The sequence below is a fragment of the Heliangelus exortis genome, chromosome 8 (genome assembly GCF_036169615.1).
Source record: "Heliangelus exortis chromosome 8, bHelExo1.hap1, whole genome shotgun sequence".
NCBI classification, from domain to species: Eukaryota; Metazoa; Chordata; class Aves; order Apodiformes; family Trochilidae; genus Heliangelus; species Heliangelus exortis.
In genome coordinates, this window is record NC_092429.1 from 26,176,364 (window position 1) to 26,198,963 (window position 22,600).

At 50.0% G+C, this 22,600-nt stretch overlaps 2 protein-coding genes and 1 long non-coding RNA gene across 9 annotated transcripts in view; all 3 read right to left on the bottom strand.

Annotated features, from left to right (window-relative positions):
- The window catches only part of TNR (tenascin R), a 70,503-nt gene extending 61,157 nt beyond the window's left edge, over positions 1 to 9,346 (bottom strand). For 2 of the 3 annotated variants that reach the window (XM_071751143.1, XM_071751144.1), the window contains exon 1: positions 9,010 to 9,068. The gene's annotated coding sequence lies outside the window, so the exon portion shown is untranslated. The other variant, XM_071751142.1, reaches the window with a different exon arrangement.
- A 5,799-nt stretch (positions 9,347 to 15,145) lies between these two features.
- LOC139798757 (uncharacterized) lies at positions 15,146 to 17,910 on the bottom strand. The gene is made up of 3 exons (XR_011726964.1): positions 17,295 to 17,910; positions 16,589 to 17,190; positions 15,146 to 15,203 (listed from the first exon to the last, which is right to left on the bottom strand). It is a non-coding gene; the product is annotated as an uncharacterized lncRNA (long non-coding RNA).
- A 2,999-nt stretch (positions 17,911 to 20,909) lies between these two features.
- Positions 20,910 to 22,600, bottom strand: part of COP1 (COP1 E3 ubiquitin ligase) — a 120,084-nt gene continuing 118,393 nt past the window's right edge. For all 5 annotated transcript variants that reach the window (XM_071751146.1, XM_071751145.1, XM_071751147.1 and 2 more), the window contains 2 exons: positions 22,424 to 22,468; positions 20,910 to 21,246 (listed from right to left, as the gene is read on the bottom strand). In XM_071751146.1, the coding sequence (XP_071607247.1) occupies positions 21,229 to 21,246; positions 22,424 to 22,468 (63 nt within the window). In that variant the 3' untranslated portion in view covers positions 20,910 to 21,228. The remainder of the gene's footprint in view (positions 21,247 to 22,423; positions 22,469 to 22,600) is intronic.

Here is a 22,600-nt window from a genome sequence, read left to right on the forward strand (position 1 = left end):
TGAGGGGAGGGAGGGCAAAACATGGACCTGTTATTGAAGCATCAGGCGCGAGCACGTCTCCATCATCAGGAGATTATTTTTGCTCTAATTAATATCCTGAAACTGGAGGGAAAAGCCCTCCCCTGGGCAGAGCATCATCACCCCTGCCAGGGCTCCCTCCTGCCTGTTCTGCCTTCACCACCTCTCCTGCCAGCTCCCATTTCCATGGAAACCTGCCCTCTTCGCTCCTTTCCCATTAATTTAAGGAAACCAGTTGCTTTCTTCTCCCTCAGGAGTTGCCTGGACCAGCTGGAGACTTCTGCCCCCCTGCAGATGATGCCCCCTGCCCACTGGTTCCTGGCAGCACCTGCCTGTGGCTAACAGGATCTGTGCGGAGCTCAGGAGGTGTGGACACACATTCTGTTCTCTGCCAGCTTGAGCAGGAAATGGCAGGATCCCTCCTTATGTCTGCCCCTCTCCTCCCTCCTGGGCCTTTCCGTGGCTGTCCCTCCTCTCCTAACCCTCCTCACCTCTCCTGTCAGTCTCACCAGCTTGGTTTACATCAGTAAAGCACTTGTCCAGGTCAACCACACTCTCCTGATAAACATATTTCCATTGATTGCTGGAAAGAAAAATCCTCCAGAGCAGCAGATTCTTTGCTCTGGGGATCAATAACAGCCCCAGGTTCCTCCTATCCCACCCCCCACTTCCTGGCCCAGCCCTTCATCCCAGGATGGGGTTTGGGAACCCCCATAGGGTGGGAGGAACCCCCCTCCTGCTAATAGAGGGTGTAAGCTGTGGCACACACAGACTATATAGTAAGAATTAATGATAAAGCAGATACAATCCACCTGGGAGCCTGAGAATGGGGCCTGGGCTATACCCATGGATGAAAAAACACCTCCAGCTGCTTCCCCAGGCAAGAGGAGCGGTGCAGCAGCACCTGCACCTCCCTCTGCAGGCACCCCATTGCAGGCAACCTCTTCCCTGCACCTGCCCAAGCATTCCCATTTTATGCTGGAAATCGGGGATGCTCAGGTGGTTGGCAGGATGGGAACAGCAGCTGAGGTGACTCAGTGGCATGGCTGGAGTTCTGCTGTCCCCAACCACGGGAAACTCATGCATCCAGTGCATTTAGCTGCACTACACTATCACTACATCCAGTGGTTTAGCTGTAAAGCTGCAAATCAATAAAGCAAAATTTCAAGGGATTAAGCTTTCTGCCTCTGCTGCCAAGAAGAGGCTCTCCACTGGCATTGTCCCTCCCAGCCCAGCTGTTGTGGGACCTTGTGGGTGAGATGGGTGGCTGTGGGTATCCACTGGGACCCCCAGGGACCCCCAGGTTTCCTTTGAGAGGATTTGTTTCTAGACTGAAAATGCTGAATGGCATCTAATCTGCTGCACAAAATGCTGCTTCACCCACCCCTTTGGCCACTGGTTCACAGCAGTGCAGCCAGGGCAGTGGTGGGAAGCATCACAGCCCAGTGAGCCTCAGCACTTGAGGTGGGAAGAGAACAAATCGAATTATAATAGTAACTAATTGAGGAGAAATTATTAATAAATTCTTCCAAATGATAAATAATCATTTGGGCTAGGAAGAAGCCAGCCCAAGTGCTAAGTATGGCTCCTATAAGCTAAGCCATAAGGAGCTGTAATGAACTCTGAGTTTCCACCAGGCTTTATTAAAAAAGTCCTTCTGCTGAGGCTTTTGAGGGAACTTAGACAAGGGATGGAAGTTTGTTATGGACCAGAAGCAGCCTAGAAGAGTGAAAAGAAGATAAAAGGGTGATGGAGACATGCCACAGGGTGGAGAACAGGAAACATGTCCCGTGGGGAGGTGATGGGGGGCTAAGTGTGGAGGGTGCTGCAGGAGGATGTGCTGTGTGGGTGTTAAAGCAGAACCTCATTCATCCCTGTTCCTTCAAAACAGGAGCTGCTTTTGGTACTAAGGATGCTGATGCCACATCCCTCCTGCAAGCATCCAGCTGGTGCACTAACCACGCAGATTTTAAGCCCCCCCCCAAAACCAGGCTTAGCCCAGCTCGGCCTCACCAATGCCACCCTCTTCCTACTACTACCGCCACCCACCTCCATCCTGATTTTCAACCCACATCTGCTCAGGAGGGTGCTTACAGCACCAGCTTCAGGGTTCCCCCTTGCTGAGAGGTCAAGGATGACCTTGACCAAAGGCAAAACAACCCCTCCAGGGTATCCAGGATTTGAGGGGTGGTTACACCACCCCAATCCCAGCCAGCTTCACCCCTCTGAAACCTCAGCATGAAGGCTGCAAGCCCCTGGTGCCTCCAAGCCCTTACCCTGCTGGGATGGATTTTTTTTAATTGGATTGAGACAAACATTTAATACCTAATAGACCTCACACCAGCACAGTTAATTAAGAAGGTGACTAATCCAATTCACTCGTGGAAAGAGATGAGCAGGAGGGAGGGAGCCTGTGCATGGGCAGGGGGGGAGCAGGAGGTGGGGAAAAAATCAGCTCAGCTGCTGTCACTCCTCATTTCATTTTGTGTGTGTGCGTAAAAGATGAGCAAGGACTTTTCTACTCTGTTTTCTCTTCCTCTTGCAAATCCTCAGCTATCTCCAGCTCTTCGTGAGCATCTCTGGGGTATCAACCTAAAGGGAGGGTGGGAACTGGTAGCAAAATCTCTTTGAGGCTTGGCTATATGGATGCCCAAATTAAAATCTTGCACTGTTTGTTTTTTTTTTTAACCCTTCCAAAATCCTTGTTTTCCAGCTCTGGATGGGATGCACAGATCCAGACACCCCAGAGCATCCCCTGCTCCAGCTGCCAGGCCTGTCCCAGGCACGTTGGCTGGCAGAGCCAGCTGTGGCAACATCTGTATGCCACTCCCGCCCTGCTCCCCCAGAGTTGATAAATAAAACAAGTGGAGTTATTTTGGCCTTGGGGACAGAGCTGTCTCCTGGAGCACAGAGCTGCTCTTTCTTCATCTCTCCCTGGCGCCCGAGTTAATTGTTATTCCCTGGCAGAGAACAGGACGTGGATTGAGCTGAGGTCCCCATCTGTGGCCAGCAGCAGGAGAGAGACTCTCTTCATTTGAATGCCTGAGGGCATCAATGGTGCTTTTAAAGGAAGCCCCAGGGGAAACAAAAGGGAAGAGGGTGCAGGCGAAGCTGGGGCAGGATGGGGTGAACAGGGACAGAGCCAGAGGGAGCAGGGTGAACTGGAGGGGAGGATGAAAGGGGGGAATGAGAAATGAAGCAGATCCCTAAAAACAACGGGTTTAATCCAAAAAAGAGCAGATGGAGGACCTGGGGATACAGTGGAGAGAGTGCTGGGTACCAGGAATGCGGGCAACGTTGTCCCCCTGTGCTCAAATCCTGGGTTCAGTTCTGTGCCCCTCACAATAAAAAGGACATTGAGGTGCTGAGGCACATCCAGAGAAGGGCAGGGTAGCTGGGGAAGACTCTGGAGTATTAGGTATTAATATTAGTTATTAGTATTAGAGCATTAGGACAAGCAGCTGAGAGAACTGGGGGTGTTCATCCTGGAGTGAAGGAGGCTGAGGGGAGCCCTTGTTCTCTGCAACTGCCTGAAAGAATGTTGGAGCCAGGGGGCTTGATCTCTTCTTCCAAGGAAGAAGTGATAAGACACGAGGAAATGGCCCTAAGTTGTGCCAGGGAAGGTTTAGATTGGATATTGGGAACAATTTCTTCACCCAAAGGGTTGTCAGGCCCTGGCATGGGCTGTCCAGGGCAGTGGGGGAGTCACTGTCCCTGGAGGGATTTAAAAGCTGTGTAGATGTGGTGCTGAGGGACATGGTGGTCTTGGCAGTGCTGGGTAAACAGTTGGACCTGATGATTTAAAAGGTGTTTTTCAAACCAAAACTATTCTATAATTCTGTGACCACCACCCTCCATCTCAGCCATTGCCTGCTGCCACTGGGAAGTGGAAATGGTAACCAGTGTCCTGTCTGCATTAGGCAAGGCTAGAAAAAAGTGAGATGGTGCTTTAGCAAAATGACAAGTGGATGGCTGGAACTGGGGAGGAGAAAACAAAAAACAACCAAAAACTACAATCCAAAGGAAAACCAACCAACCTCTGCCTGAGGGTGCTGGCAGGCTCTGGGCTGGCAGCACTGAGAGCACCTGCCAGGACTGCACTGGTCACCCCAGGGTGGACAGGGCCATGTGTGTAAGACCTGGGGAGGAGGCATTGAAGATGCTCAGTAATTAGTGAAGAATAACACAGAGGGTTCATCCCTCCAATGCCAGGAGTGAAGAGTCCCCCGGGGCTTTCCCTCATCCTCCCTCTTAGAGGAAATAATTACTTAAGTTAAAATTATTTACTAAATGAGGCAATTCTCCACATGCCTTTTGCCCGGTTTACTTTGTTACCAGTGCTACATAGTTAATTATCTGTGCAATTAAAGATAAGTTTAACGTTGGTGCTTTGCAGAGGGATTTTGCTTCTAAGTCTCTATGGAAGTATAAACATCTCTCAAAAAAATACCTATGGCAGTGATAGGCAGGGCCCTGATCCCCCAGGAAGAACATCAGGTCCCATCCATGCCATTGTCCCCTTAGGGAGTCCCCTTTTCCCCCTGCCAAGGAACAACAAGCAGATCGAAGCCAATCAATGAGTGTTTTAATTACTGGCTGCAGGGATGTTCAGCCAAAGTTGCCTTCGGTGAGGATCCCTGCTCCCATCCTCCGGTGTTATGTACTGAGGGTGTGGATGTGCTCCATCAGTGGGACCTATTCTTGGCTGCCAACCTCTACAGGGGTTGGAGGACTCATCCACAAAAAAAAAAAAAAAACCAAAAAACCAAAAAACAGAACAACAAAAAAAAAAAAGTGCAGAAAAATTTAAAAATGCTCTTTGGGAATCCCCCTTTTCAGTGGTTTCTGCTGACTACTGAGATTCCAGCTGAAATGAAGGAAGCTGGTGGGAAGCAGCCAGAGAGATTCCCTGAGAAGCATCTCCCTGTTGGAGATGATGCCTCTAGGACTGCAATGGTGAGATGGGACCCCAAAGGGTGAGACTTGTACCCCCAAGGGGCTGTGGGACCCAGGGATGTCCTATGTGGGCAGGTCTCAGGGGCCACCTACTCTGCTGGCCACAAGCTCTCCTCATGATTGCCACTGATGGGGGCAGCCCAGCACGGTCTGAATGCATCAATACCAACTCCAGAATAAATTTTCAAATCCCAGGCAGCCGGGACAAGGAAGAACAATTATGCCAGCCAGGCATGTGCTCCAGCTAATGCAGATGGAGTGGTTTTCCCCTGGGACATGGCCTTGCATCCTGTGATGGAGGGCTCTGGGGATAGAAAGCAGTGCTGAGCAGGCAAGGTTAAGGTTGCTTTCCTTCCTCTGGGGAAGATATTTGCACTCTAGGGGGAGACCCAGCAACCCCCTGGAGCATCTCTACTCCCCCAGCAACTTCTCCAAGCCCATTGGCAACCCCCAGCCCTGCAGCATCTCAAGTGGGATCTTCTCCCAAAAGGAGTGAGAAGATGAGGGAGCTACCCCAGGGATGAAGGACAGAAAGCTGAAAGAAATTCAGAGGGAGACAACCCCTCACCTCTGCCAGACCTAGAGAGCAGCCATTACTGAAAGATGCTTCTACACTTGCAGTAGCTACACACAATTTGTATCCCCAGAGAGTAGGGGGCTTGGGGGTCTCCTTGAAAAGAAGGAGTTCTGGCAGGGTTGAGAGAAGGGAGGTGGGTTAGTAACATCCCACACCCACCCTGATACCAGCTAAACACCCTCAAATAATCCCTCTGACAAGCACCCACCAGACCACATGCTATCAGGAGGCTTCAAACCTCATCCTCCCATGCTGGCTTGCCATAGAGGACAAGCACTGAGGTTTTGCCCACTGCAGAAAGAGTGGGGGAGCAGAATTACCTGCCAAAAAGCTCTTATTTAGCAAAAAAAGCCAAGAGAGGGGCAGGGAGGGGGCAATAGATGGTAGCTGGGATGGGTCTCAGCTTGTCCTGAAACATGTTGCCTGCAAAACCGAAGAGTTTTTAGGAAACAAATATTCAGATGAAGCTCTCTGCTCACCAAACCTCCTAGAGATAAAGGCCTCAGTGAGCCCATGTGAACTGTCCCTTTTTCTGGGAATTCTGGGGAGGGGGAACCATGGACCTTTTCCTACCTCCAGGCCCTCCAGGGAGCATGGGGGGAGAATTTAGTGTCCCTGGGACACTGCTGGCTTTTGAGCTCCCTGTTTCATACCCACTGCCCTGTGGATGATTCGTCAGGGAGCAAGGTGCTAGTGGATGGGAATACAAGGCAAGGGCACTGGAAAACATCAAGGAAAAGGGAGGGTTATAAAAACAAAACTGAACAATTCCCTGGGCCTCATCAAGTAGATGCTGGGAGAGATTGCAATGGGTAATTATAAAGGGAAAATAAAATCAAGCTCTTGAGATGAGGATGAAAAGCTGGAGGCCCTTAGGAAGATGAAGGCAAAGAGGGGCACCCAGCACCCTGTGGCAATGGTTTCCCTGTGTTATTTCACCCTCACAGTGAGGGTAACACATGGAGCTGATAGGACCTACCAGGCTTAGGGTAAACTGGGAACAAATCACACTGTCCAGCAGGTCCTGTAGAGACCTTGAGCTTCCAGCACTTAACACCATCAAGTTAACAGCCACCTCCCAGTAACTCCAGCCAGCAAACTGAGCATGGTGAGAGTCCAGTTCCTGAGAGCTGGGAGAATCCAAAGATCTCAGGCTTTGTCTTTGCTGGGATTTTAACCCTGGCCTGGCTGTATGGTGCTGCTCCCCTGGCTGAAACCACCCTAACAGCATCTAATGACTTTGGCATTTCATTTCTCATTAAAGGCACAATTAGAAGGAGGGAAGCTTACAGGTGATGGCCACATCATGTCCCTGTCTCTTGCCTGCTACAGGCTGCCTTTATCTCCTCTGCCTGGGCAGATCCCGTTGTTGGATCAACTTCATCCCCTGCCTAATTTATGGCTCCTTTATGTTTGTTTATACAATATGGTTAAACATCTACTTCACACCCTGCACACTTGTACTGGCTAATTAGCATATTTCTGGGTGTTTATTGGATTTGCTAAACACTCTGGCAAGAGGAACAGGAGCAGGGAGAGGACTGGGAGCCCCAGAGACACCCTGCACCAGGAGCAGGATTGTTACCCCAGCCCAGTGGGTTTGGGTGCCTGTCCCCTCCACCTCCATCCTCTCAGCTCTGCAAATGGAGCTGTTTGCAGCCAGAGCTGCAGCTGTGTCAGGGAAGGGCTCCCCTAGGATTTATTTCTGCCTCCTGATGCAGTTCTTGGGCCACTTTAGGGAGGACTGGGAAGCTTGGGAGCATCACCACCAGGGGTATGGGAGCATCACCACCAGCAAGATACCTGCATGTCCCACCCAGCTGCTGCCCTGCTGTGACAAAGCCTCTCTTCAGCCTTCTGGTAATGCTCAAAGGCATCCACTGAGACCTCTGGGTGGGTTTGGGGTGCAGGGCAGAGAGGGCTCCAGGCTTGAGCCCCCTTGGACCTGATAAGCAGCATCCCCCCAGACAGAGAAGAGCCCAGCCTGTCCCTTCCCACAGAGCCACCTCCACTCATCTGAATCTCAGTTCAAATCAAAACCTTCTCCTCAGGAACCTTGGTTCCCTAGTATTTACAACCCCCCCTACAGAGGGGACATCAAGTCTCAGCCAACACAGGGAGAGCCAAGCTTCCAGTGGCAAGGGGCTCCCCATTCCCAGCCAGGAGGACAGGATCCTGGGATGCTTCTCACCCCCCAGGCTCCACAGGACCTTGGAGAACACTTTGCCCCTTCAGGAATGATCATCACCCCCCCCTCCCCACCCCCCCCCGGGCTCAGCGTCCTCCTCTCCCGATAGATGGAGTCTTCCAGAAGCTGTAACAGGTAACTGCTAATGAAGCACACCTAATTAACATGCTCCTCAGAAACAGACCCTTGGATGCCAGGCCACCCCCCTGCTCAGTGACAGCCACCTCTGCTCCCTGGCTTCACAAATAACAGCTCAGAGAAAGGGAGCATCTCCCAGCCCAAAGCTCCCAGACGTCCCCTTCCAGGGCATCCTGAAGGGTCAGTTCTCCTACAGCAAATCTCCCCGTAAGAGCAGGCAAGGAGAGGAGATTAAAAAAAAAAAAAAAAAAAAAAAAAAATCACATCAAACTTTGGCGAAAGGGGCAAAGGGTGGTCTTCATGTCATCCAGCAGCATCCCCGGGCAGGCAGCAGCTGTGTCCAGAGGGAAAGGGCTGTGTCCACCTTGCCTGGGGTTGGGGTTGCTGCTTCCCCACTCCCCCCCAGCCATGCACAGCCCTGCCGGGAGCCGAAGGCAGGAGGAGGGAGGGAAGGGGGTGAAAAGGAGACACGAAGCCTTAGGCTGGATGGGGAGAGGGTGTGAGTCAGGACCCCTCGGCACTGCCTGCAGATAACCTCCCCGAGCTGCCTCTTCTCTCTGTATGACGCAGGTGCCACGAGCCAATTTTCCTTAACCTCATTCCAGCAACAAAAGCAACTTGCAGAAAGTACAGGAAGATTTTCCCCCATTCCCAAATCCCCCCGCACGAAGCACTTCCCCCCACACACACACCACGGCTGCCCGTGGCCGGGCAGGAGAGACGCGGGAACCGCGGGTCTCACCCTTACCGCCGCCTCCCTACACTCCCAACTCCGCACCTGTCTGCGCGCCCGCGGAGGTGGCGGGGGACACGCGGGGACACAGACACACACACATAGAGCACAGACGGCCGGGGGCCGGGGCGCGGCCGCTCCGCGGAGCGCGGTGCCCGGAGCCAGGAGCCGCGGAGCAGAGAGCGCGGAAGCCTGGGGCGAGGCGCTGCAGAGGTCGGAGCCGCGGAGCTGAGAGCGCGGAGCTTTCGGAGCTCCCATCCCGAAACGCGGAGCCGAGAGCGCGGAGCCACCCGAGGAGCCGAAACGCGGAGCTCAGAGCTCGCAGCACGGCTGCCCGAACGCGGAGCCCGAACCAGCGCAGCCCGAACCGCGGAGCCCGAACGAACGCGGAGTCCGAACCTCGGAGCCCGGAATGCGGAGCGCGGCTTGGCCGCGGGGCGCGGAGCGGAGCTGTCCGCGGTGCTGAGGCCACTCACCGGGCCGGGCCGGGCCGGGCCGGCGCCTCCTGCAGCCGGCGGAGGGGAGGGGACGGCCCCGCTCCCGAAGGTCCCGGGGCTCGGCCTGGCTGCTGCGGTGGAGAGGAGCGACCCCGGGACTGCCTCCCTGCTGCTCTCTCCCCTGCTTAAATTTCAGCAGCTTGGTGGTGTTGGTTGGTTTTTTTTTTTTTTTTTTTGGGTGTTGTTTTTTTTTTTTTTTTTTTTTTTTTGTATTTTTTTCTTTTTTCTTTTTTTTTTTTCCTTTTTTTTTTTTCTTCTTTTTTTTTTTTTTTCTCCTCCTCCCTCTTCTCCCCCCCCTCCCCTTGCTCCGGGCTCTCCCAGCCCTCAGCCACCTAGTGGGCAGAGCAGGAGGAAAATCCCACCCGCAAATCCAGGCGGCATCGACGCATCCCCTCCCACCGCCGCCCCCGGGCTGTCCCCGCCGCCGCCACCACCCACCCCCTCCCGCCCCCGGGTCCCGAGGGAGCGAAACGACGGGAAAAGAAGAGTGGTCTTTGGGGAAAGGGGCCAGACAACAAAATGGGGTGCTAAAAGAAGTGAAAGACAACCGAGCTCGGCAAGTGGGAAGGCAAAGGAGCGTGGAACATCCCTGCAAGGACACGCTGGGAGAGTTGGAGTGGTTCAGCCTGTAGAAGACTCCACGGAGACCTGGTTGTGGCCTTTCACTGCTTAAAAGAGGCTTATTTATAAGATGGAGACAAAGTTCTAGCAGGGCTTCTGGTGATAAAGGGGTGATAGTTTTAAACTAAAGGAGGGGAGATCTAGAATTAATAGAGGAAGGAATTGCTTACAATGAGGGTGATGAGGCACTGGCCCAGCTTGCCCAGAAGCTGTGGCTGCCCATTTTCTGGCAGTGTTCAAAGCCAGGTTGGATGGGGCTTGGAGCAACCTGGTCTAGAGGAAGATGTCCCTGCCCATGGCAGGGGAGTTGGGATTAGATGATCTTTAAGCTCCCTTCCAACCCAAACCAGTCTGTGATTCCATAACACCACACAACAAAGTTAGGCTCTTGCCCCTCCTAACCCAAAGGTTATTTGACAGTCACTGGCCTGGGAGGGGGAAATTCCCTCCCCAGGGGGAGGTATCAAACTGGACTGCCCTGTCTGGACAGAGCTGCCTTGGACAGAGCAGTTTGGGGAGCACAGGGCAGCAGCCCCAACCCTGATGAGGGGGCTGAGGACCCTCCTCCCTCTGGTCACACCCAGCTCCCCTGCCAAGCAGGGTGGAGAAAGAGGTCCCTCTGGGATGAAATGCTGCCTCTAGCCAAGCATCAGACCTTAGGGAAGGGAAGGATAAATGGTCAAGCCAGCAAGACACCCATTCTTACTTAACTTGGTTCAAAAGCCCTAAGTTCAGCACTCCTCACTGCCCAGCCACTAACTGGGTTCACCCAGAACAGGAGATACAAGACCTTCTGTACCAGCAGTTGCTGCCACAAATACATCCATGAGGATTTTCAGCTGCATTCTCTCCTTGCAGGCTGGAAGCCACTGAAGCCATTTGTGAATTCCTGACAAATTCACCCCGTTACTATCACTCATCCAAAATAATGCAGGAAAGACACTGAAGAGGCTGCAATGTCGTGTTTTAACATATGTGGAGTGTTCTAACTCCTTTTAACATCACAACCTACCTGAACATTTCAGCTAACAAGCCTCCAAAAGCTTTTTGCTCAGTGATGAGTAGAGTTGTTGATGGTAGAAGGGCTTTTTTCCAGCTGATCTGGTGAACTGAAGTTGAAAAGAGCAATTCCATCCAATTCTGCATATGGCTGTAGACACAGCTTCCACAGGTGGCTCAAACATTGCTGCTCCATCAGCTGAGAGACTTCCATCCTGAGGAGCTAAACCAGACTTCCTTTAATCATGGTAACAAGGTGGCCCTGAAAGTGTCTGTAACTCTGGATAAATGATTTAATTTCCCAATTTCCCCGGATTGTTTTGGGTAAATTGCCTCACCTACCTCCTGCATCTGTAAAATAGAAGCTCACTAAGAGGTGTAGAGGTCATTAAAAGTGATGAGATGCTCCATCTCTGTAGGCAAGTGCCCACTCAGTTGTACAGGGAATCATATTCCTGCACCTAAGTGCACAGACATCCTACACTCAGTGAAACCCCAAGGGAGCAGGCAGTGACTTTTGGTGGTCTCAGACACCAGAGCTAAGTAAATCTGCTTGACCTACACCCAACAGGTGCTACCACTGAGGTGGCACACAACAACCAAAAAAACTGAGTGGGAAACACAGTATTTCATCTTCAGAAAACTCCCTCTTTGGTTCTACCGATATATCAGCAGGACAAAAACCATGTTTCTGGACCACTGGAAAAAAAATCCAAGCAGCCAAATACCAGCAATAGTTGGAAATAGAGCATCAGGTCCTCCTGGCTGTCTCCACCTGGGCTCCCTTTGGGAGATGTTGCCCTTGGCTTTGATTTTTTTTTTTTTTTTTTGGTCATGATGGCTGAAAGATGAAGGAGAGCAGTGACCTCCTGGTCATCACCTGCTGGGATTTCAGCATCCAATGCAGGGCCCTGCTGTGTCCTTTTTGCCACCATAGACCATTTTGACCATGACCATGCATGAAAGGGAGGTTTCTCAGCCAGGTGTAGGGTTGCTGGGTGGGAAGCCAGCACACTTTCATTCCCATGGAAATAAAAGCAGAACCCAAAACTGCATCCAGAGCAGAAGTGGAAATAAATCCCATGGTAAAGCTGAGGAGCAACACCCAAAGTCCTTTACACTTAAATGTACTTCAGAGCAAAACACATGCCCCAAAAGAGAAACTCACTTGTTTTGCATCTAACACAAGAAGTTTTCCAGTTGTTGCCCCTGGAAAGGAGAACATGTGGATGGTCTCAGGATGGTCCTCTGGGGACAACTGGAGATTTCCATTTAGAAGAAATCTTCGGGGAGATAAATTCAAATCTCCTTTTTCCCCTTTGTTTCCAGCTATCTGGGGCCCTGTGTAGCCTGAGCACACTTATGCTCCCTGGGACTGCTCTGCTGGTGCCAGAGCCTCAGCTCCACACCCTGAAATATTTCCACCTCTGCAATGACCACAGCACATCAGGGCCAAGTGCCCTCCAGTGAACAAGACCCTCTGGGCTGGGCCTTTTGCAGAAATCTGGGAAATGGTTCTTCTTCCTCCTTCTCCCGCCACATGCACACAAGAGGAATGAGCCAGGGCCCTCAGCCTGAGTTACCAGAAAATTAAACATGTCACCATTCATCCAGGCGAGGAATTAGACATTGATCCATTCTGATTCCATCTATTTCAATTACAGCCAAGGGCAGGAGCTGCCTTCCCCCTCTGGAGACCTTGGAAATAACCCCAGAAAGGTCCCCAACCTGCAGGGCTTTTCCTGAGCTCCCCCTGGGGAGTATGCTCAGAGTTCTTGAGGATGCTCAGGGCCATGGAATGATGCTTGGGGCCCTGGGGTAGATGGTCAGAGTCCCAGGGTGATGACTGGTGCCACTGGGAGGGATTCTCCAGGCCCTGGGTGGATTTGTAGGGCCCGAGGGGGATGGCTCAGGCCCCCAGTGGGGATGGGGGGGATGTTCAGGCCCCTGGGGTTGGTTGCTCAGAGCCCCAGGGAGGATGCTTGGGGCCACAGGGGGCTGTGGGTCTGCAGGTAACAGGAGCAACATTTAAGAAGTGTGACTGTAGTAATGAAAGCAATAAACTCAAATCTTTAAATCCACCTGGCACCCTGTAATAAAATCCCCCCCCACCCCCATTTATCTGCTATCATGCAAGAGCTGAATGAAGGAAAGTGCTGGCTGGGGCACAGAGAACAGCAGCAGAGCCAGAAAACAGCTCTGCAAAACATTCACAAACTTTATGGAAGGCAGCATGGGCACAACCTCAGTCCTCCTGGTGCTGAGCAGGGAGAGCCCATTCCCAGCCTGTTCCCCTATCCCTTAGTCCAGGGTTTGTGTTTCCAAGGGAGAAAAGAAGTCTCTTGAGCTGGTCCAGCAGTGGGGAGCATGGAAAACCTGGGGGTGGGAGAAGGGTGAAATGCACAGACAGGTACAGCCTGATGGTGTCTCCATCTTTGACCTTAGTGGAGAGAATCACATGGGCTCACTGAAAAATTTGTCTTTTTATTGAGAGAACAGTTTGTCTAACATCTCATCTGCAAATAATAATTATTAATATTATCATGTGGCATCACAGTGAAGCCCAACCCCTGCAGCAGGCAGGTTGGGCTGACGTGGTTGTATGCAGAATGCTCATTAGGAGAGGAGACCCTTTGGAAAACATCCAATAAACCCCCACTTAGGGGTCACTGGGAGCAGACTAGAAATCAAATGGGTTTTTTACTGTCCCATTTCAAAGAAGGAGATGGCTTTCCTGCTGAGAATGTGGAAACATGTCACTGGTTCTGAGATGTGCTGAGGATGGGCACCTCCTGGCTCTTATCATGTCCATCCTTCTCCATCCCTATCCCTTCCTCTGGCATCCCTAGGGGAGCCCCAGGACACAGACACCCCCAGGGCAGCTCTGAGGTTGGTTGCTGCTCTTTGGGGGGAATTGACTACAAAGCTGTGTCCCATCCTGAGGCTGCTCTTGGCAGAATGTCACTGCTCCTCCCACTGCTGCTCAGTGCATTCAGTAGTCCCTAAAGACAGTCAAGCACCCCAGGTGGAGGTCTTGCAGCCATGGAAGGAATCATGCTCTTTATTTCACCCTAATCTTCAGGTGGATGAGCCACTTTGCCACTGACCTGTGCTCAGACCCATCTCCAAACACCTCTCCATTCCCTTTGGGATGGCTGATGCTTGGATCCTGGGCCATAGGGAGGGTGGGGGGAGAGGTGCCACCTCCTCTGAGGGCTCCTCTTGGAGCTCAGACCCCACCTTACATACTTGGAAAGCAACTAATGGCACCCAGACTGGGTCCAGACAAGGACCAAGAGGTGAGGCAGGCATTCCCTCCACCAGCAAAATACAACCCAGATCTCCTCCTGCTCCCATGGCTGAAGGACGGGTGCCAAGAAAAGGGCTTATTTGAGCCCAGCAGCTCTCAGCCTAGCAAAGGACAACTTTGCCAGCTTTGCAGAGCTTTGAGACATTGTTGTCACTTTTTTTTTCTCCCTTTTCATGCCCCTGCTTGCAGCAGAAGGTGGGGCTCCTCTCTGGGTGGGTGCTAATTTGTTTTTTCTCCCTCTCTCCACCTGCCTGGGCTAAGCCAATGCCAACACTTCAGCATCATTAAAGCATCGTCCCCTGAGCCTTCACTTTCCATTTGGCAGCAGTGCTGGCCACCTCCATCACCCAAATAAAGAGACCTTAAAACTTGGAGGCAAGAGACAAACAACTTTCAGGGGCTTGGAGTATCTGTGGAGCAGCAAAATTCCTTTAAAATTTGCTTTCTAGAAGCTTTCCCCTTGAAACTTGTGGCTTTGCATGACCAGAACAGGAGACTTTGCAGGCTGACAAACAGAGCCAGGGGGAAAACAGAGACCCAGGGACATCAGTCCAAGGAGCTTGCTGAACACAAGGAGTTGAAGCCCTGACTTTTACTGCCCATGAGCATCCTGTGCTCACCTTGTGATCTCTGGTGCAGTGCAGCCAGGTGAGGCTCTCCTTTCTCCCATGCAGAAGAGGCTAAAAAATCCCTCTGGATCATCTCCTTGCTGATGTCACACCATGCTGGGGATGTCACCTTGCTGGCTGCATGGTGCTGGGGTCTCTCTCCTTCCTCCCCCTCCTCCTCCCAGGGTCAGCTTCACAGCTCTGGTGGTAACTGCAGCATCGCCCAGCAATGTCAGGGCTGGCTCCTGGGGTTTTTACAAAGCCAAATGCCTTTCAGCACTGTTATTGCCATGTACAAGGCATTGAGAGGTGACAGGAGTATATTAAAGTCATTAAACCCCATGTTTAGACTTGAAATCTGGTATTAAAGTGAAAGTCCAGCAGGTCAGTGCTGTACAGCAGCCCCACAGGCAAGATGAAGGAAGGTTCTTTAACCCCACACATCCCTGCCTTGGCATAAATCCAATATAAAGCTGCTTCCCTGCCACACTTGCCACTTACCTGAGGTTTGCAAGGGAGGCAAATTAGTGCCAGATTTGCAGCCAGGTGAAACTGAGCCTGCAGGTAGCAAGGGCAAGGTAGGAATTACTGGGATGCCTTGGAGCTTTGACCACCCTCAACATCACCTTGGGCAACAGAGCAGGGCTGGGAGCAGCCAAGGGGACTCAGCACATCCTGCCAAGCTGGAGATGCCAGAGGGAAGTTTAGAAGGAATCAGCACATGGATACTGGCATCTACAGGACTCACCTATGTACAGGTTGTTAGGAAGAAGAAAGATGATAAATAAAGATAAATGGAGGGGAGAGCAGCATGCCAGCAGCCCCTCTCCATCATGCTTTTCCTTCCCTATGCAGATCAAATTATGACCTGAGATCACTGCATACATATTTTATTATGTGGATAATTTAAAGGATGAGGGTGAGACAGAGAATTCATAAGGTATCATCATGTCAGAAGACAAAGAGTTCCCATTAATTTCCTACAGGATAACACTGGAGAAAAGGGAAGGGAGGCACACAGGTTGTGAGCCATCTGCCCTCTCCTCCTCTCCCCTGTTTCAGGTGAGCTGGGACTCACTGTGATGTCTTTTCCATAACATCTTGATGTGCACTGCTCCCCAACATCTCAGAAAACATTTCCCTGAGTTTTCACCAGCAAAGTGATCACAGAGCATTTAGAGCGCTTGAAAATTACCCCTCCTCCTCCTTTGTGCAGAGCTAGGAAGCAGGGGAGGGTGCTAGGACGCAGCCATCCCTCCCCCTCCTCCCAGTCCTGGGGATGTTGTGTTTGTGTGGCCCCAGTTTTGCCAGGGGCAGCCCCATCGTGGTCTGCTGGGCTTGGTCTGTTTCATCCCTCATCTGGCACCAGCTCTGGTGACTTTGAGGGGTCAGCCCCAGCTTTGCTTCCCCACAACCCTCCCCCCCCATCATCCCATTCAGTCACAGGTCATTCCACAGATCAATGCCAGCTTCAGGGTGTTTTTCAGTCACCACAGGGCTGGGGAAGAGCCACTGTCTCTTAATAACTGCTTGTAATAACAATTAAAACAAAACAAAAGATCTGTATAAAAGAACTATCTAGAAAATAACTCATTCTATATAAAATAACTGTATTTTATGGGTAGTTGAGCCCTGGCACTGCGATGGAGGGATTGAGGGTTTGTCCCTGATGTCAGTACCCCCAAACCTCTGACCTGAAACCCCAGGGATGGGCCAGGAGAAGCTGGGCTGATTCAGCCCAGTTCCTGCTCTTCTTTAAGATAAGAGAAGTGGGGTTTCCCTTTAAACCTAAATGGTTTATGACGGATTTTGACAAGTCAGATTAAGAGCCATAATCAAGACAAATTTGGTGTTTAAATAAAGCCCCAAAGGAGGTAACTGAGCTGCTGAGTGCTTTCCCCACCCAACCCAGCTCACCTCAGTCTGACAGCAGGAGGTCCCACCTGCAGCATGAGTTGCTCATCCTCCCAGAAGTCACTGTCATCCCTGCAGCGTCCAGAGGAGAGGACACACAGGATGGTGCAGTTCTCCTGGGTCCATTGGAGCCCCACACCATGCTCAAGGCCTCCTGCACCCCATGGCAATTGCCAGCCCCACCATGATGGGCAGTATGATATACTGAGAAGAGTATGAGGTAACTTGTAAAGGAACACATTTAATTCTTGAATTCAAAGCCCCTGGGGCTGCTCTCCTTCCTGGCAAGGCTTCTGGAACAGAGAGGGGTGAGAGGAGGGCAGCAGGGCTGGGGAAGGGCAGGGCAGTGCTCACTGGGTTGCAGTTGGCACAAAGCTCATGCTGCTGGCTCCATTTCAGCTCTCACTACTATTACTCACACCTCCTGAGGATGGCCTTGATGTATCTGTCTTCTGAAAGTGTCCAAATCATTTTCCTTGGCTACCTGAAAGGATTTTTAGAGCCTAAGTGACAGCGTGGAGGTGCCAGAGGGATTTCAGGGAGGATTTCAAAGGTGGAGATTCTTGTGGAGCTCTGCTACTTGTGCAAGACTCCAGGTGAAAGCAGTCCCAGTGCTTCCCACCACTACCAACTTTTGGGAATGAAACAAGAGCACTGAGGTTAACCAATCTCCCTGAACAGAACCCCAAGAGCAACATCATTAAGAGAAGGCAAAACGGAGAGGAAAGCACTAACCTGGATGGCTGCATGGATCAGGGGTTTCAGGCAAGCAGCTATCACAGACAAGGTTATTCTTTCACCCCACTCCCCAGAGAGCTGTTTTCCACTCCAGCCTGTAGCAGGGACATTGTGCACAATTCCTAGTCCAGACAGATTAAAATCCAATGGCTCCAGTGGGTGCTTGGAGCCCTCCCCTTCACCTGCAAGGTTCATGCAGAGAGCCCTGCGAGATGTTGTGCTGGAAGAGCTGCAACCACCTTCTCCTCTTGCACCACTGATGGGCCAAGGAAGCTCCATATTTAGTTTTCCCATCATCCTCTCAGATGTTAAAACCATCACTTTTCCCATTCCCAACAATTTTTCTTGCTGCTTGATGTTAGAGGACAAATTCTTGCCCTGCTTCTGCTGAGTAGTGATGGCCAACCATCAGCCACAGCCAGATTTGAGGTGTGAAAGTCTAGATGGAAGGATTTAAAAAAAAGTTTTGGCAAGACCTACTTAACTCCAACAGCTGGTTACCATGTCAAGCAGAGGAAGAAGTCTTGCTTTAACCCAACCAACTTAGTTTATGAAGAGATTAAGGATTTAGAATACCCAAATACTGCCTTGTCAACGAACAGGCTGAGAGAGTTGGGGTTCTTCAGCCTGAAGAAGGCTCTGGGAAGACTTTAAATCACCTTCTAGTACTTAGAGGGGTTTATAAGAAAGATGGGGACAGACTTCTTAGCACAGTGTGTGATGATAGGAGAAGGGGTGATGGTTTTAAAGATGGGAGATTCAGAGCAGGCATTGGGAAGAAATGTTTTAAAGTGAGGGTGACTGTCCCAGGCTGCCCAGATAAGTGGTAGATGCCCCGTTCCTAGAAACATTTAGTCAGGATGGACAGGACAACCTAGCCTAGTTGTTTACTGCAGGAGGGTTGGACTGGATGGCCTTTAAAGGACCTTTAAAACCCAAATTATTCTATGATTATGTAAGAAAAAAATTTTTGGGGCCCTGGCTATAATTTCCCCAGTTACTTCTGCTGGATTCCTGTACCACTGCCTGCAAATGTGGACACTGCTCACATACAAGATGCTTCCTAAGTATTTCTGGCTTTGAAAAAGCAGAAAGGAGAGAGATTTGAGCATGGAAGGAGTTAGATTTGCCTTGCCAGTTATTGGCTGCTGTCATTATGGCCTTCCATAGTTAAACAGAATTACTCTAAACAAACAAGGCTCCAGCTGTGGGGTCAAACGTTGGCATTAGCAGCCACCTGCCCTCCCTGCTGAAGATTCCTGACATATTGATATTAATTTAAATTTCCCCTTGACCATCATTTTCCATTCCCTCCAGTGCTGCACTTCTTTTTAGCACTGCAGCATGTTCCTCCTACTCTCCTAATAAATGCTTTAAAATTAATTAAAGAGGCTGGCTGGCCACACAGTGTTTTAAATTCCCTTTCTGAAAGAGAAATGTGACTCACCCAACACCTCTCACAGGGACACGAGTGCTGGAGGCAAAACCATTCTGGGGCAGCTTCCAGCCAACAGCTTTGCAACCCTGTTCTTTCAAAAGCAGAAAATGAGAATAAAGACTTCAGAGTGCCCACTGCCTGCAATTAAGTTTTCACAAGGTGAGTGGTTAAGTGCTGGAGCAGGTTTTCCAGTGGGATTTAGGAGTCTCCCAATCCTTGCTTGGCTGAGTTGTGAACATCTCCAAGCCCTGAAGCAACCTCATCCAATTTGAGGGAAGCCCTTCTCTAGGCAAGGGCTGGACCAGAGACCTCCCAAGATCCCTCCTAAACTCAATCACTCCCTGACTCTGAAATCTGACAGGGGCACCATTTGATGAGGAGGTGACTAATTTAAAAAGTATTGACCAAAAAAAAGAAAAAAAATTACAGTAATTAAATGCACCCTCCTGTGTCAATTGCAAGAGCTACCTGAAGGAAAGAAAATTAAGGGGATTAAAATAAGGAGGGTGCCACTTGTGACAAAGAGACAAAAAAAATGCTATCAGCTTGTGTTTATGAGCTGCTGTGTTTCTAATTAGGGCCAGACACCACATTTGCATTTTATCTCGATTGAAACAGAATGAAAACTGATAAAGGCAGCTGATGTTAAATTGTTTTCCCCATTTAATTCATGGAGTAACCTTGCTGCATTCAAAATAGTAGGTTTTGGTTTTTTTTTTTTCTTCTGTTTTTAAGATTGCAGCTTTGTCAAGAGTGGTTTCAATTTAAATCCCAAAGGAGCTTCAAGTGGGAGAAGGAATGAGGTGACCTGCCACCAAGGTGGCATGAAATAAGGGTACAACAGCACCCACGGCAGCAGCTTGGACAACAAATTACCAGTGTTGAATCAGGACAGGATCTGCCCCAACTCAGCTGTCAGGCTTCATCCCTTCTTCTTTATATCCCCCAAGAGCATTCTTGGTTTTCTCTTCCATCTTGTCACCCAGGGATGTCAAAAGACCTCACTACCCATCTGTGAAGATAAGAATCTGACTTTTAACACTTGGAGACACCTTTCCCATGCCACGACCAGTTGTGGCTCCTTGGACAAGTGGCCCAAGACTGCAGCAGGGCCTTGCTTTGCTTTGCTGAAGTCTCTGCAGCATTCTCAGAGGGAGAGGTGTTGCTGCAATGAACACAGAGAGACTGTCTGCAAACCACCTCCTACAGACAGCACCACACACACTGCACCTTTGCCACCCACAGCCAGGAAAAGCTGCTGCACCCTCCAATGCCACTGCTCAGCTTCAGGAATTCTGGCAGCAATCCCAAGAGCTCAGCACAACTGCTCCTTCTGAAGTCCATTTCCACCTCCTTACCCCTCCCCCTGCCCTGTCCACAAAGCAACAACAACTTTCAGCATCATGGTTTATTCCCCCTCTGTATGTACAATTAAGTGTATGCATGACCATTAAAAATAAGGCTACTTATATCATGGCTCTGAAACACAGCACTACCCAACTCCATCCCCTCTTCTGACAATATTCCAAGTGCTTGGCTTCCCTGCTGGGCAGAGATGGGAAAACACAAACCAGACCACAGGAGTGATTCAAGTGGTGCAAGGCTTTGGTAACTGGATCTAGAAGCTTCCTCCTCTAGCTGAGATAGAGGAGGGTGCTTGCACCCAGGGCTTGCAGGGTGATGGTTCTCTCCCAACATCTTGGCAAGGTCAGTCCAGGTCACCTCATCTCAGCACACTGCTGCTGGCAGGTGGCAGAGAGAGACCCAGGCCCAGCTGGACAGAGGGACAACTTATTCCTCTCCTTTGGAGCTGCCCCTCTAGCTAGAGGCAGGGCACATAAGGAGAGGAGGAAAGGGCAGATGTCCTTCTTGATGACCAGAAGACATCAGTTTCCAGAGGTGTCCACCTGGGTGACACTTCTCAACCTTTAATGCATCTTAAAAAAAAAAAAAAAAAAAAAGGAACAACTTAACCATATCCTTATGGGATCTCAAAGCAGATTCCTTGCATGTCCATATAAGGCTTAGAGACTTTTTTCCAATGGGGATGAAGGAACAATCCAGATGAAAGTAACCAGATGTGCAAGTGAGGACAGCCCTGTGTGGTCCTGTAAGCTCCCTTCCCAAGTGAATCTGTTCCCATATGCAACAAGAGAGAATCTTCTAGCTTCAGCTTGTGGCTCAATAAATTTTATTATTCCTTTTCTGTTTTATTTAAGATTTTGTTTTCCTATCATAAAAATTAGACAACCATACCACCACCACCAGCAGCAGCAAAGTCTGTGGAGTTTATGTTGATGGTAAAGAGTTCACTGGTGTTTCCAGTGTCTCAGAACATCCTAGAAAGTCCATAAGTGAAAAAAAAACCCCAAACATTATGGTTTGGGGGAGGAAGATCAAGGTGTTTTCGGTTTTTTGTCCTGCTGAGGATCCCAGATGAATGCTGTAGCATATCAGCAGGACCAAGTACCTCATGCCTTGAGAGAAAACCCTTCATACCAGCTCCAGTACCTGATTAGTAGGGAAGATGAGACAGTTTAGAACAGCAATTTCTGACATTCATTATCTCCTACATCACTAGGACAGGACTGACCCCCTTCCCTTTAGTTACCAGCATACAAGAAAATCACACAAATGGAATAAGTGCCTGGAAAGGATCCCAATTTTCATGTCTGTCTGCACATGCTGACGTGGATGCTGGCAGAGCATCCACCCCCAGACTGGAGTGGGTTTGTGCAAATCCAGTCCTTTCCCACCCTCCAGACCATCCCACCCTCCCCCTGCACACTGCCAAAGCCAAATGGAAATACCAGAGTTCCAACAGCCCTGGCTGTCTGCACATTCCTCTGTCCACCTTCTCCCATTAACAAGCAAAGTGCACTTGAATCACCCTCCAGTTGCTGCTGGATTCACTTCAGCATCCCAAAAGCATCTGTGTGCTTTGCCCATTTTACAAAGAAGGAAGTGACCAAAGAAATGAACAACCAGTTCCACAGCCTGGTAAATAAAATTGTCTGTGAGGGAGAGGCTACAGCATCACATGCTACAAGAGCAGGGAAAAAAAAAAAAAAAAAAAAAAAAAAAAAAAAAAAAAAAAAAAGAAAAATTTTGCTACTACTACTTGGGTCTCATCACATTCTTGCTTTTTTTTGGTAATTTTTCCAGGACTGTTGAAGACCAGCAATTCTGGCCTGCCTCCAAAGAGTTGCACAGATGTGAGAAGCAATCAGGATGGGGACCTCAGCTTCCTGAGAGTGACAACCCTGCCTGTGGCTTTGCAAACAGCAGGGAAACCCCTTTACCAGAGAGCTGCCTGGGCTACAAACTTGTGGCATTAAACACCAAACCCCAAAAGCACAGTGGAAGCCAAGGCCACTGTGTGCAATTTGGGGTGGGTCAGACCTAGGGTTCTCTGTAGGATCAGTACCATCTTGGGTTTGGGTTTTGCTTGGCTGTTTGATAGACACAAAGATGAACAAAGTCTTTTCAATATGTCTTGAATTAAAAGTCTTCCAGACTGTTCTGCTCGCTCTGCCACACACCAGGAGCAAATGCATCATCTAAATTACAAACTTCTGCACTTGGGATGACCACCTCTGATAGTTCCTCCTGGCTTTAAAGTTTCTCTGACCTTGCCCTTCACTAACACATCCAAGTGTTTAAAGAGGAAATGCATGAAATAACTTACCTTAATTGTACCCTGACTGTTAGCAGCAATCAGCACATTGGATTCCTGGAAAAAAAGGAGAGACTATCACAATCTGTCATTGCTGTTTCTGTTTTCTTTTGTTTTTTAAAAATTTTTGGAAGCAGCAGCAGAGTAGAAGCAGTTGTTTTTATCTTAAACATTAGAAGTATATCTAAT